The sequence below is a fragment of the Bombina bombina genome, chromosome 3, assembly GCF_027579735.1.
Source record: "Bombina bombina isolate aBomBom1 chromosome 3, aBomBom1.pri, whole genome shotgun sequence".
In the NCBI taxonomy this organism is placed as follows: domain Eukaryota; kingdom Metazoa; phylum Chordata; class Amphibia; order Anura; family Bombinatoridae; genus Bombina; species Bombina bombina.
In genome coordinates, this window is record NC_069501.1 from 1,263,748,751 (window position 1) to 1,263,765,159 (window position 16,409).

General features: G+C 38.8%; 1 protein-coding gene across 1 annotated transcript in view; it reads right to left on the reverse strand.

Moving 5' to 3' along the window:
• LOC128652718 (vomeronasal type-2 receptor 26-like) overlaps nucleotides 1-16,117 on the reverse strand; it is a 213,116-nt gene extending 196,999 nt beyond the window's left edge. Inside the window, exons 1-2 of the mRNA XM_053705650.1 lie at nucleotides 15,820-16,117; nucleotides 15,375-15,622 (exon numbers count right to left, since the gene is read on the reverse strand). Of these exons, the coding sequence (XP_053561625.1) occupies nucleotides 15,375-15,622; nucleotides 15,820-16,117 (546 nt within the window). The remainder of the gene's footprint in view (nucleotides 1-15,374; nucleotides 15,623-15,819) is intronic.
• Between the last annotated feature and the right edge of the window lie 292 nt (nucleotides 16,118-16,409).

Here is a 16,409-nt window from a genome sequence, read left to right on the forward strand (position 1 = left end):
TATAAAAAAAAAATACAAACAACCCCCAACAGTAAAACCCACCACCCACACAACCAAACCTCCAAAATAAAAACCTATCTAAATAAACCTAAGCTAATCATTGCCCTGAAAAGGGCATTTGGATGGGCATTGCCCTTAAAAGGGCATTTAGCTCTTTTACTGCCCAAACCCTAAGCTAAAAATAAAACCCACCCATTAAACCCTTAAAAAATCCTAACACTAACCCCTTAAGATTCACTTACAGTTTTGAAGATCCGACATCTATCCTCCAAGAAGCCAGATAAGTCCTCATCGAAGCCGGCAGAAGTCTTCATCCAAGTGGCCGAAGTCTTCATCCAAGCCCGCAGAAGTCTTCACCTAGACGGCATCTTCTATCTTCATCCATCCGGCGAGGAGCGGGTCCATCTTCAAGAAATCCAGCATGGAGCATCCTCTTCTTACGACGACTCCCGACGAATGAAGGTTCCTTTAAGTGACGTCATCCAACACTAACCCCCGACGATCCACAGTTTTTGAAGACCGGACATCCATCCTCATCCAGGCGGCAGAAGTCTACATCCAGATGACATCTTCTATCTTCATCCATCCAGCATCTTCTATCTTCATCCATCCGGCGCGGAGCTGTTCCATCTTCAAGACATCCGGCGCGGAGCATCCTCTTCTTCAGATGGTTAACGAAGAATGAAGTTTCCCTTTAAGGTACATTATCCAAGATGGTGTCCCTTACATTCCGATTGGCTGATAGAATTCTATCAGGCAATAGGAATTAAAGGTGAAAAAATCCTATTGGCTGTTGCAATCATCCAATAGGATTGAGCTTTCATCCTATTGGCTGATCCAATCAGCCAATAGAATGCAAGCTCAATCCTATTGGCTGATTGAATCTGCCAATAAGATGAAAGCTCAATCCTTTTGGCTGATAGCAACAGCCAATAGGATTTTTTCACCTTTAATTCCTATTGGCTGATCCAATCAGCCAATAGAATGTGAGCTCAATCCTATTGGCTGATTGGATCAGCCAATATGATGAAAGCTCAACCCTATTGACTAATTGCAACAGCCAAAATGATTTTTTCACCTTTAATTCCTATTGGCTGATAGAATTCTATCATCCAATCGGAATGTAAGGGACGCCATCTTGGATGACGTACCTTAAAGGGAAACATCATTCTTCGTTGACCATCAGAAGAAGAGGATGCTCCGCGCCGGATGTCTTGAAGAGGGACCCGCTCCACGCCAGTTGGATGAAGATAGAAGATGCCAGATGGATGAAGATAGAAAATGCCATCTGGATGAAGACTTCTGCCGCCTGGATGAGGATGGATGTCTGGTCTTCGAAAAACTGTAAGTGGATCGTTGGGGGTTAGTGTTGGGTTTTTTAAGGGTTTATTGAGTGGGTTTTATTTTTAGCTTAGGGTTTGGGCAGTAAAATAGCTAAATGCCCTTTTAAGAGCATTGCCCATCCAAATGCCCTTTTCAGGGCAATGTTTAGCTTAGGTTTATTTATATAAGTTTTTATTTGGGGGGTTTGGTTGTGTGGGTGGTGGGTTTTACTGTTGAGGGGTTGTTTGTATTTTTTTTTACAGGTAAAAGAGCTGATTTCTTTGGGACAATGCCCCGCAAAAGACCCTATTAAGGGCTATTGGTAGTTTAGTGTAGGCTAGGGTTTTTTTTTTGAGGGGGCTTTTTATTTTGATAGGACTATTAGATTAGGAGTAATTCTTTTTTATTTTTGATAATTTCATTTTTTATTTTGTGTAATTTAGTGTTTATTTTTTTTGTAATTTAGATAAATGTATTGTATTAATTTAATTTATTTTATCTTATTGTAATGTTAGTTTTTAGTGTAAGGCAGGTTAGGTTTTATTTTACAGGTAAGTTTGTATTTATTTTAACTAGGTAGTTAGTAAATAAATAATTAATAACTGCAATCGCAGGTGTTAGGCTTTTTTTTTGCTGGCTCTCCCCATTGATGTCTATGGGGAAATTGTGCCGAGCACGTCAAAGGAGCGCTTGTATTTGGGTGAGGTATGGAGCTCAAAGCAACCATATTATGCCCAGGTTTGCAAACCTGTAATAGCAGCTCTATGAAAGGTGAGCGGTGAAAATAACGTACAAGTAATTAGCGAGCAGCCATAACGCAAAACTCGTAATCTGGCTGATTGTTTTTAATGTATAATTAGTATGTAACAAACATGTATATCAGACGCACAAGGTTGTTTCCTACCTCACCTGTGTATGTAATTAGAGGGTGGACCTTATACCCTGATATAAGCCAGTTTTTTGTTCACAGTCTCATAAGCCTGATGAAACGGTGGATGTACCACTGAGAAACGCGTCACTTGTTTTTAAATAAACATTTTTACACTAACAAAAAAATCTTTATGCTTCTTACCGACATTGTGATATCCCTCACTGTTTTGCCTAATCACATTGTATTGGTGCTTGAGCTAGCAGATTGGGAGTCAGAGTTCATTCTTGGAGCTGACGGAGCCTACCTTGTGACTGTGATGTCACATGGTACCTGGTGGAGGAAACCTCATTGTGGTCTCAGCTTGTTGTTTGCAGTTGTTCCCCCCTACCGCTGCTGTGTCTGGTTTGTCTCGCTGGAGGGACCAGTATTCTCCAGTCTGCCACACACACACTACATGTAGTGCCCATCTAAATGTGAGTTGCCACTTGTCACCATATCAAGTGTTTTCTTCTATTTAGACATACTCACCCTATGAGGCCCCTCTTGTCTTTTTCTGTTGTTATAGCCTTCGTGGGATTCAGGATCCCTTCATCGGAGTGACAACTCGTTGGGTGCTTCATGCTATGAGACTTTTTTTACAGTGGACATTGCCTCTCTGGTTTGTTCTCCTGTGGTTATTACACATTCTGTAATATTTTTGTACCATATAGTGAGAGCCCCCTTTATATATTATTCCTGTATCAGATATATATATATATATATATATATATATATATATATATATATATATATACATTCTATATGAATCATGAAAGTTTAATTTTGACTATACTGTCCCTTTAACTTTTTATATTTTATAACTGTGTTCTTCATCATTGATTGAATAAAATTACTTTTCCTGATTTGGTAAGTTTTTCATCTAAAAACAAAAAGAGCAGCGCAGAAAATCATTTTATTGCAGGAGAAAATGGCTGCTACTATTTTTATCTTCTTAAATAGGGTTTTGTTTTCACATTTATTGTACTGTAAATTGTGAAATCGCTAAATTACAAGGTTTAAAATATAGTACAAAGTTGTAGAAGTCACTGTACAGACAGCATTTCCAAAATCACACTTTACAGAGCAGGAAATGCAGAACTCATTCTCACTAAACTATACACGATTCATCAGATCCTGATTGGAAATTCTCACAAAAGGACAAGAAGACGTTCAGTAGCTATAACATCACATATCAGCTTTCAGACGATGGCTTCACACAGGTAGCGTCTTGTTGATTAACAAGTATAGAGTCTAACACTGATAACATCCTTACACCCAAGCAAGGTGGTTTAATGAATGTGGATTAAAGTTATAAAGTTCCAAATTAATTTTAACAGCGAGCCTTAAAGGGACAAAACACCCAATCGGCTAGATTACGAGTTTTGCGTTATGAGGGGTGCGGTACTAACTTGCAAGTTATTGTCACCGCTTACTTCCCTACAGCGCTGGTATTACAGGTTTAAAAAAAAACGGCGCTATCAGGCAAGAAGTGAGCGTAGAGAAAAATTGAGCTCCATACCGCACTCCAATACCAGCGCTGCTGAAAGCTGCGGTGAGCTGGTTTTTACGTGCTCGTGCATGATTTCTCTATAGACATCAATTTGGAGAGCCAGCTGAAAAAAAGCCTAAAGCCTGCAATAAAGCAGCGTAAAGCTCCGTAACGCAGCCCCATTGATTCCTATGGGGAAACAAAATTTATGTTTACACCTTACACCCTAACATGAACCCCGAGTCTAAACCCCTAATTTGCCGCCCCCAACATCGCTGACACCTACATTATATTAACCTCTAATCTGCCGTCCCGACATCGCCGACACCTACATTATACTTATTAACCCCTAATCTGCTGCCTCCAACATCGCTGACACCTACATTATATTTATTAACCCCTAATATCCCGCCCCCAATGTCGCCGCAACCTACCTACACTTATTAACCCCTAATCTGCCGCCCCTAACTTCGCCGCCACTATAATAAACATATTAACCCCTATGTCACCGTACTCCCGCATCGCAAACACTAGTTAAATATTTTAACCCATAATCTGCCGCCCCCAACATCGCTGCCACTATACTAAATGTATTAACACCTAAACCTAAGTCTAACCCTAACATCCCCTAACTTAAATATAATTAAAATAAATCTAAATAAAACCTACTATTAATAACTAAATAATTCCTATTTAAAACTAAATACTTACCTGTAAAATAAACCCTAAGCTAGCTACAATATAACTAATAGTTACATTGTAGCTATCTTAGGTTTTATTTTTGTTTCACAGCTAAGTTTGTATTTAATTTTAACTAGGTAGAATAATTAGTAAATAGTTATTAACTATTTACTAGCTACCTAGTTAAAATAAATACAAATTTACCTGTAAAATAAAGCCTAACCTGAGTTACACTAACACCTAACCTTACACTACAATTAAATCAATTACCTAAATTAAATACAATTATCAGCCAATCGGAATTCAAGGAATGCCATCTTGGATGACGTCACTTAAGGGAACCTTCATTCTGCAAGACGACTTCGATTGAAGAGGATGCTCCGCGCCGGATGTCTTGAAGATGGAGCCGCTCCGTGCCAGATGGATGAAGATAGAAGATGCCGTCTGGATGAAGACTTCTGCTGGCTTGGATGAAAACTTCTGCCGGCTTCGATGAGGACTTCTGACGCTTAGTTGAGGATGGATGCCGGGTCTTCAAAAACTCCTTGGGGGTTAGTGTTAGGCTTTTTTAAGGGTTTATTGGGTGGGTTTTATTTTTAGATTAGGGGTTTGGGCACTTGAAAAATAGCTAAATGCCCTTTTAAGGACAATGCCCATCCAAATGCCTTTTTCAGGGCAATGGGGAGCTTAGGTTTTTTTTAATTAGAATTTTATTTGGGGGGTTGGTTGTGTGGGTGGTGGGTTTTACTGTTGGGGGGTTGTTTGTATTTCTTTTTACAGGTAAAAGAGCTGATTTCTTTGGGACAATGCCTCGCAAAAGGCCCTTTTAAGGTCTTTTGGTAGTTTAGTTTAGGCTAGGTTTTTTTTTTTTATTTTGTTTTTTTTTTTTATTTTGATAGGGCTATTAGATTCGGTGTAATTAGTTTAAATATCTGATAATTAATTTTTTTATTTTGTGTAATTTAGTGTTTTGTTTTTTTTGTAATTTAGGTAATTGTATTTAATTTAGGTAATTGATTTAATTGTAGTGTAAGGTTAGGTTTTAGTGTAAGACAGGTTAGGTTTCATTTTACAGGTACATTTTTATTTATTTAGCTATGTAGTTATTAAATAGTTAATAACTATTTAGTAATTATTCTACCTAGTTAAAATAAATACAAACTTGCCTGTAAAATAAAAATAAACCCTAAGCTAGATACAATGTAACTATTAGTTATATTGTAGCTAGCTTAGGGTTTATTTTAAAGGAAAGTATTTAGTTTAAATTGGAATTATTTAGATAATGATAGTAGGTTTTATTTAGATTTATTTTAATTATATTTAAGTTAGGGGGTGTTAGGGTTAAGGTTAGACTTAGGTTTAGGGGTTAATAAATGTAGTACAGTGGCGGTGACGTTGGGGGCAGCAGATTAGGGGTTAATAAATGTAGGTAGGTGGCAGCGATGTTAGGGGCTGCAGATTACGGGTTAATAATATTTAACTAGTGTTTGTGATGTGGTTAATATGTTTGTTATAGTGGCGGCGATGTCCGAAGCTGCAGATTAGGAGATAATACATTTATTATAGTGTTTGCGATGCGGGTGGGCATAGGTTTAGGGGTTAATAGGTAGTTTATGGTTGTTAGTGTACTTTTTAGCACTTTAGTTATGAGTTTTATGTTACAGCTTTGTAGCGTAAAAGCCATAACTACTGACTTTCAGTTTACGGTATGGATCTTGACGATATAGGGTGTACCGCTCACTTTTTGGCCTCCCAGACAGACTCATAATACCGGCGCTATGGAAGTCCCATTGAAAAAGGACTTTTTGAAAGCTGTGGTAATTACTTTGCGTTAAGGCCAAAAAAGTGTGCGGTGCAGCTAAACCTGCAAGACTCGCAATACCAGCGGTAGTGAAAAAGAGCCTTAAAGCTGCTTTTTCACTCATACCGCAAAACTCGTAATCTAGCCGTATGTTTTTTATTTCATGATTCAGATAGAACATACAATTTTAAACAACTTTCTACTGTACTTCTATTATCAAATTTCCTTTGTTTTCCATTCATTCTTTATTCAAAAGCAATAAGGTAAGTTCAGGAGCGTGCACGTGTCTACAGCACTATATGGCCGCATTTTTACAACTAAGTTATACATTAGCCAGAGCACTAGGTGGCAGCACTATTTCCTGTCATGTAGTACTAATGTTATACATCAGCAAGAGCACTAGATGGCAGCACTATTTCCTGTCATGTAGTACTAATGTTATACTTTAGCAAGAGCACTAGATGGCAGCACTATTTCCTGTCATGTAGTACTAATGTTATACATTAGTAAGAGCACTAGATGGCAGCACTATTTCCTGTCATGTAGTACTAATGTTATACATCAGCAAGAGCACTAGATGGCAGCACTATTTCCTGTCATGTAGTACTAATGTTATACATTAGCAAGAGCACTAGATGGCAGCACTATTTCCTGTCATGTAGTACTAATGTTATACATCAGCAAGAGCACTAGATGGCAGCACTATTTCCTGTCATGTAGTACTAATGTTATACATCAGCAAGAGCACTAGATGGCAGCACTATTTCCTGTCATGTAGTACTAATGTTATACATCAGCAAGAGCACTAGATGGCAGCACTATTTCCTGTCATGTAGTACTAATATTATACATTAGCAAGAGCACTAGATGGCAGCAATATTTCCTTTCATGTAGTACTAATGTTATACATTAGCAAGAGCACTAGATGGCAGCACTATTTCCTGTCATGTAGTACTAATGTTATACAATAGCGAGAGCACTAGATGGCAACACTATTTCCTGTCATGTAGTACTAATGTTATACATTAACCAGAGCACTAGATGGCAGCACTATTTCCTGTCATGTAGTACTAATGTTATACATTAGCAAGAGCACTAGATGGCAGCACTATTTCCTGTCATGTAGTACTAATGTTATACATTTGCAAGAGCACTAGAGGGCAGCACTATTTCCTGTCATGTAGTACTAATGTTATACATTAGCAAGAGCACTAGATGGCAGCACTATTTCCTGTCATGTAGTACTAATGTTATACATCAGCAAGAGCACTAGATGGCAGCACTATTTCCTGTCATGTAGTACTAATGTTATACATTAGCAAAAGCACTAGATGGCAGCACTATTTCCTGTTATGTAGTACTAATGTTATATATCAGCAAGAGTACAAGATGGCAGCACTATTTCCTGTCATGTAGTACTAATGTTATACATTAGCAAGAGCACTAGATGGCAGTGCTATATCCTCTCATGTAGTACTAATGTTATACATCAGCAAGAGCACTAGATGGCAGCACTATTTCCTGTCATGTAGTACTAATGTTATACATTAGCAAGAGCACTAGATGGCAGCACTATATCCTGTCATGTAGTACTAATGTTATACATTAGTAAGAGCACTAGATGGCAGCACTATATCCTGTCATGTAGTACTAATGTTATACATTAGTAAGAGCACTAGATGGCAGCACTATTTCCTGTCATATAGTACTAATGTACTATATCCTGTCATGTAGCACTAATGTTATACATTAGCCAGAGCACTAGAGGGCAGCACTATTTCCTGTCATGTAGTACTAATGTTATACATTAGCAAGAGCACTAGATGGCAGCACTATTTCCTGTCATGTAGTACTAATGTTATACATTAGCAAGAGCACTAGATGGCAGCACTATTTCCTGTCATGTAGTATTAATGTTATACATTAGCAAGAGCATTAGATGGCAGCACTATTTCCTGTCATGTAGTACTAATGTTATACAATAGCAAGAGCACTAGATGGCAGCACTATTTCCTGTCATGTAGTACTAATGTTATACATCAGCAAGAGCACTAGATGGCAGCACTATTTCCTGTCATGTATTACTAATGTTATACATTAGCAAGAGCACTAGATGGCAGCACTATTTCCTGACATGTAGTACTAATGGTATACATTAGCAAGAGCACTAGAGGGCAGCACTATTTCCTGTCATGTATTACTAATGTTATACATTAGCAAGAGCACTAGATGGCAGTACTAATGTTATACATCAGCAAGAGCACTAGATGGCAGCACTATTTCCTGTCATGTAGTACTAATGTTATACATCAGCAAGAGCACTAGAGGGCAGCACTATTTCCTGTCATGTAGTACTTATGTTATACATCAGCAAGAGCACTAGAGGGCAGCACTATTTCCTGTCATGTAGTACTAATGTTATACATCAGCAAGAGCACTAGGTGGCAGCACTATTTCCTTCCATGCCACTTATCTAAATATCTCTTCAACAAAAAATAACATGACCATTAAACAAAATTGATAAAAGAAGAAAATAGGAAAAAAAAATTGTATTCTCTATCTGAATCATGAAAGGAAAAAAAAATGTGTTGTATGTCCCTTTAAGATAAACCCTTTTTGGTATAACAATAAAACTTATAAGTATTAATTAATATAATGCTCTAATAACTAGATGGGATACTCAATTAATAAAACTATCTGAGCTATTGTCTGTGCTTTGTTATTATTATTATTAGCAATATCAGCTTTTGTGCAGCGCCAACAGAGTCTGCGGTGCTATAACCATAGGCATGGTATGCAAGGCTACATTAATAGGGAGGTTTGAGGGGATAACAAAGTAGGAGAGGAACTGGGGTTAGGAAAGATTGGTGTAGGTTGTATGCATCCCTGAGCAGTAGAGCCTTTAAGCACCCCTTGAAACTATGAAAACTAGTGGAGAGTCTTGTGGAGCAAGGCAGAGAGTTCCCCCAGTAGGGGCCAGGGATTACATATCAAGGAGCTGTTTTATAAAATTATATACATATTATTAGCAATTGCTAAATAACTGATAAATTAAGTTAAAGAGGCAGAAAACACCCAATTAATAGACTTTTTTTCAGTAATACCAAAATAAATTGACATCCTGGAAAAGTGTGACTGATTTCAATGACCAAACACCATCTACAACTTGCCTTTTTGAAGGAAATTATTCAGACTTGCTATTGGAGTATATATATATATATATATTTTTTTCATTTTTCAAAGTCTTTATTGGTCGTTCAATGAGAGTTTACATAAAGAAAGAAAATCAACTAAAGACATCAAGGGCCAATAGACCAAACATATAAACAGATCAACACATTACAATAAAATAGGCATATCAGGTCATTGCACAAACAATAAATTTCCTTCTAACGAATATAAACAAAACTAGGTATCACCGGAGACTAACAGCCCCCGGCATTTCTGGGTTGATGAATAAGGGTAGGGGAAGGGGGGGGGGCAGGGAGGGATGGAATATTTGCTGACTTGTACCTGGAGTTTTCAATGTAGGTCTAACTCATCTTACACCTGTGTCATAGTTATGTTTCCAGTTGTCAGGGTGCCAGGAATCAAACAGAGCGAGAAGTGCAAAAATAATCACACCTTTATTAATAGCAAAAAATAATAAAAAGTCCACAAAACAAATAATAAGCCAGGAATCAAAACCAGAGCTGGTAGTCAGACGAGCCGAGTCAGGAGCCAAAGTGAGTAGTCAGATGAGCAGGAATCAGGAACAAGGAGAACAGCAGAGTCAGGAACAAGCCAAGGATCAGGAACCAGGAGGGATGTCAGACAGTCAGGTAATAAACAGGAGCTCTCAAAAACAGGTTTGAGACAACGCAAGGGCAAAGTATAATGAACAGAGGCCCTTTAAATAATAAGTGATGTCATCACAATTCTGAGACTGCATCCTGACTCACACTGATAATGAACACCAGTCTGGCCATAAAAGGAAGTGCAGGAAATGAGCAGCATCACACAGAATGCACCAACTCAGCAAGAGAGGTGAGTAAAATGGCTGCCAGCAGCACATGGCAAACAAAAGAGGGAAAAACCCCTGACACCAGTCTGCCCAAGTTAATTTGAAGAGGTCTAAGTTGTACTGTTTGTAGAAGATATCCTTCTCCATGGTGTATATATATATGCCATGGTACTACAGATTTTAGCCCAGTTGGGCGGGAGCTTTTTTTTTCCATGCGCAAGCTATAGCATATGGATGTACCATTAATTGCAAAGACAGAAAGGAATCTTGCAAGAAAAGGGAAAGGCCTGTCTGACTCTAAATATATATCTTGAAAAACCCACTGGTTTAGATTATCAACATAAGGTGGTGGATTAATATAGAAGAGCAATGCTCTATGTCAGGGAGTAAATGGGACCCCAAATACCCAATTGGAAGTTAGAATGAAGTTAAAATTGTCTCAGAAAACCATTCATACAACACAAATCTTTATTGGGAGACAAAAAGTAAAGTCCAGCAGGACTCAGACAAACATTCACATATACACTGATTAAAAATAGCTCAAGCTCGTGTCTTAATTTAGAAGAATTCAATATGTAGCGTGGGAAACGGAAATATTATTTTTGCAGTAATCTCTGCAAATTGGGTTCTTAAGGATATCTAATATAAGCAAATGCTATAAGATTCCTAAGATATATTAATAATATGCAGATTAACTGTTGCACAGTAAATAATGGACCCTTGGATGGTGTGTGCAGAGAGTAATAGCTAGGGTATGTATATATAACTTATTCAGTTTTAGCACTCAGGGTATCATAAAGTTTAATAGTATGTGCACTGATAGTGAGCACAAGGTAGCACTCGATATCACAGAAATAATTTAATTATATTGCAATATAACTGAGAGCTGGAGTTCAGCAGTATTGCTCAGAGAAATTGTAAGTGATATGTGTACTAATAGTAGACACAAAGTAACACCCGGTATCACCAGGGTAAATTAAATATATTGCGATATGACTGAGAGCTTAGGTTCAACAGTCCAGGTCTGACCACTGTGGTGTTGTGTGACCCGGTATTCTAAATAGTATGACCGGTATATGTGTGTTTACTAATAAATGTAATTGTATGTTTGATACATATTAGCACAACCGGAAAAGTGAAATGATACCTAATATCTCCCAGTTACAAAGAGTTATATGCTAGGCTGCACTGTTGTGGTATAGCTTAGGTAATGCCGAGGTATTATTCCATATGTACAAAAATATTTTAAGATGATATACATCAAATATTATAACCTGTATGTCAGTACCGTTGATTTTTTGTTAACCAATTGTTGTAGTTATTATATTAAAGTGAGCCTGGCACTAATATCTAGTTGTCACCTTGCTTGCCAAACACATGTGGTTTAGGCCTTGCACTAATATCTAGTTGCCACCTTGTTTGCTGAACACATGTAGTTTAAGATATTGTGAGTTATCCGTTGTACAAATTAACAAAGTAAGAAACTCTCATAACCCCTGGCTAAAAAAAAGCCTCTTCTATAGCGGAGGCTATCATTAATGTTACTTCTAGCTAATAACACTTCAACATTCATATCACCATCTGCAAAGGTCTCTACTATATCGGAGACTGTATTATTGTTAATCTGCTCAAATTTCACACACGCATGTATTCTATAATTGTAGAAAATATACTAGCGAGCGAGCGGCTAAAAACAGTGAGGTACTATGACCTCGTGAGCAATGCCCCTGACGCGCGTTTCACATAACGCTTCTTCAGAGGGGTACGCGCCGGCCGGACTTGTCATGTTATATTTATTTGAAAGACCCGGGCAGGACCATGGATTGGCTCACCGAATATCAGATTGTCGGCTATTATTGGTCAGTATAGATGAGGCACACCCATGGATGATCCAATCATATTATCTTTGTGAGCATCATCTGTTGTCAGGTAGAATTGGTGTGACACAAGCCTTGATCTATAATATACAGGTTATCACACGAACAAGAAGGGATGCTGAGTTAAACTGCTTGGGTATCAGAACTGGCAGTACTGCATTTTCTATGTGTGCTTGTCAATATATTTTGCAGCATATTGAGCATTACAATATTTTCTTATTGTAGACATATTATGGTTGCAAAATTAACTTAAACCATCTACGAGATGGAAGAAAAAATAATATGTTAGAAGAATGTGCTAAAATACATATGTGAAACATCAACATAGCGTTAAGAGAAGTGCGGTGTAATTAAAACGTGAAAAAAGAAAAGTAGGACTAGATCGATTGAAAAAGATTTGTATTAAAAATATAAAATGTGTTCTTGAATTATCTAACGTGATAATTAACGTAAGTACCAGACAAAGTGGTAATGGGGAGACATACCATTAAATTAGTATGATCGAATAGTGAAATAATAAAGTGATATAATAATAGCAAGCTATAGCATGTTTACTAGTCATGAAAAGGTAAATGCATATATACGAGTAAATGCATATATACCTATCTTAGACAGAACTAAAAAACAGGTATTCCATAAGGGGCAAACCCACCAAATGTGCATCGCATTACGCTTCTAACCACAGCCCCTCCATGATGCATTAGATGCACTCAGAAACATCTTAGTTAACCTAATGGGTACATAGTACCAATGGGCTAGTAATTTGTAAAATGTTTCATATAATGTTGTACAATGAATAGCTTTCTGTGTGAGTTCCATATTGTGCCCCATGTACTGAAAGACACTGAGATATCCAGGAGAGACTTCCACTATTGGAGGTGGGCCGGTGTATCGGGGAATGGAGTGTACCCTATTAGTGTATAGTGGAGAAATAGGGGTCTGCAGAGTCTATCTCCCTGGTTCCAGAAGGCCTCCCAATGGTTCAGAGGCTGAGCTAGCATAGGTTTGAAACCTCAACTGACTAAAAAGCTTTTAATTCTGTGGTATTCAAATGGTAAGTATGGCGGGATTAAAGGTCCAGTTCTGAATTGGGTAGTATGTTTAAAGCAATCCCTTGTGGGGAGAGCCAGAGGTCAGAGACTGTAGTGGCTCCCAGTTGAGCCCATTTGTGTGGGTGAGTATCCTGTAACCCTGTAAGGAAGCCAGCCATAGAAGTTATAGGGGAGGGGTGTGGGGCTATATGTGGATAATGACGGAGCTTATCCCACACACTAAGACATTTGCGGACAATAGAATTTATCAGATTTAGTTTTCTGCAGAAATGCGGAGAGGTCCATATCAGGTCAGGTAAACCTACAGTATGTTATAAGGTAGTGAGGCCTGTTCAATGGCCCTCCACATGCACATGGAGTGTTTAACTCCCCATTGAGCAACATGGGTGAGCATTGCTCCCTCATAATACCGTACAACAGAGGGCAACGCTATGCCTCCAGAACTCTTAGGAAGCTGGAGTGTTTTTTGCGCCACTCTGGGGGGCTTACCTTTCCAGATATATTTCATTAATTAACTTTTGAATTGCAGTAGAATATATTTTGGGACTATAACGGGAAGACATCAAAATAGATACATAAGCCTGGGCAGAAAAGACATTTTTAATGCTGCTATCCTACCCAGCCAGGAGACATGGGTCAAATTCCAGCTTTTTTTCAGGGTTTGGAGCTCCGAAAATAGGGGAAGATAGTTGTCCTTCATAACTCAAGCTAAGTCACCAGATAGCGTAACACCAAGGTGTAGAATAAAAGTCTCTTTGCAATTGAAGTCAAATTTGGTTTTCAAGGAAGCTAATTGGGTGCCCGGAATACCTTGAGTATATATTTCTGTTTTTGACAAGTTCAATTTGTAAACGGAGTGGGCTCCAAAGGAGTCCAATATCTTCACTAACCTGGGAATAGTGTGGGCAGCGTCCGACAAAAAGAGAGTAACGAAATCTGCAAACAAGGCTATCTTGTGCACAGTGCCAAAAAAGTAACACCCTTAATTTGTAGGTCAGTTCTAATCTGCTCGGCTAGCAGTTCTATGGCCAACGCAAATAACAAGACCGACAGGGGACAACCCTTTCTGATGCCGTTCGTTATAGTAAATGAAGCAGATTGAAAACCGAGACCTCTCACCAGGGCAGAGGGGGTAGAACAGAGGGCTTTAATCGCCGTAATCAGTTCACTAGTGAACTGGAAATTCTCAAGGACTTCCCATAGAAATTGCCAATGCACACGGACACGGTCAAAAGCCTTCTCGCCATCTAATGTGATGATCGATAATGGCCTGCGAAGGCTAGAGGCGAGACCAAGGATATTTAACAAACACTTAGTATTGTCGGCGCCTTTCCATTGTGGGACAAATCCCACCTGGTCTGGGTTGATAAAGTGTGGTAAAAGACTCACTACATGATTAGCCAACAACTTGGAATAAAACTTTATGTCGGTGTTAATGAGGGATATTGGCATATAACTGGAGCACAACAAGGGGTTTTCTTTCTTGAAGCAACCCTCTGCTCTAGCAAAATTATAGAGCCTGAGTAATAGGGGGGAGAGCTCTCGGATAAAGATTTTATAGAAGTGGACTGGGAAGCCATCTGGACCAGGGGATTTAAAGGATTTCAAATTTTTAATGACTTGCTGGATTTCCATAAGAGAGAAGGGGGAGCTCAGTGGGTTGTGCTGTTCGGGAGTAAGCATGGGGAGTTTTAAAGACTCCAAATAAATATGCACGTTTTTTATAGAAGTCGCTTGGGGCCTTTCAGAGCTATTTATGTTGTACAGATTTGAGTAATATTTGGTGAATTCTTCACCAATTTGGGATGCGATTTTGAGGAGAGAGTTTGAAGAACGTATGCTGTGAATGCGCAAGGCTCCTACTTTGTTTATGATTTTGTTGGCCAGAAGGGTGTCCGTTTTATTACTTTTATAGTAGAACAGCTGTTTCAATTTAGTTAGATTCATTTGGGTCCTACGTAGCTCAATTTGAGAGATATGTATTTTGACATTAGTAATTTGGAGTGTTAGGGCTGCAGATGGAGAATCTCTATTCTGTGTTTCTAAATCTCTGAACTTGATACGGGCTTGCGTCAGGGAGAGTCTGGCTTGCTTTCTAAGTTGCGCTTGTTTACCGATCATGAGTCCTCTTATAGTAGCTTTTGCGGCTCCCCAGAGAGTGTCATCTCGGACTAGTGCATTATTGTTAGTCTTTATAAAATGTATGAGTTCCTTACAAAGCTCTTCTCTAAATGGAACATTTCCAAGGAGATGATGAGGCATGCGCCAAGGGGCTCTAATATGTACGGTGTTTGCGGAGCATATGTAAGCCAGGACGTCATCATGATCCGACCAGGCACACAGGGAAATGTTGGCTTTTGTAATGAGGTCTAATGAGTCAGCGGTGGAGAATATGTAATCTAGTCTAGCATATTGCTTGTGCGGGTGTGAGAAATGTGTATAGTCCTTGTCTTCAGGATGGACAGCTCTCCAAACATCATAGTTGCCTGAGCAGGACATTAAGTTACGTCAGCAGTTTTCTTATCAGCTCTAGGGTCCCAGACCATGTTAAAGTCCCCAGCTAAAATGACTCTACCCTATTTGACCTGATCAATGACATGAAGAATATGTTTCAGATATTGGAGCTGGTGGGTGTTGGGGAGGTACACAGAGGCAAGTGTATAAACCACATGATTCAATTTACAGATCAGAATGACATATCTAGATTGAGGATCCTTAATGACCTGGATTGACTCAAATGTGATTAGCTTATGGAGTAGAATGGCAGTGCCTCTAGCTTTCTTGGTGAAAGGGGCATATTCAATGTGAGTATAGGACTTGGAGGAGAATTTAGCAGGTTTGCTTGCTAACCAATGTGTTTCCTGCAAGAGAACAATGTCAGGATTATGGTGTTTTAATGTACGCAGTAAAAGACTACATTTATGAGGAGAGTTGAGTTCTATGGCATTATGAGTGAGGATTCGTAAAATATACTGAGCCATGCATTAGGATGTATGTACAGTTAAGGTGAATTATGATAACCTTTCAATACAGGGTAGGTGAGAGAGAGGGGGGAGGGAAGAGGTAGGTAGGATAGATTAGACACTGGTAAAGCATCTGAAAGTGTGGTGGAAATAGTCTACCTCAAAGGAACCCTAGAGTGGGCTTCAAATTGGGGGGGGGGGGAGAACACTATGCTCGAGAGCAGGTGAGAAAGGGGCCAAAATGCCAACCCTGCTCTAGAACAATCAATTTTATGTCAATAACTAGTAAACAGTTAACCCTGTGTTAAAC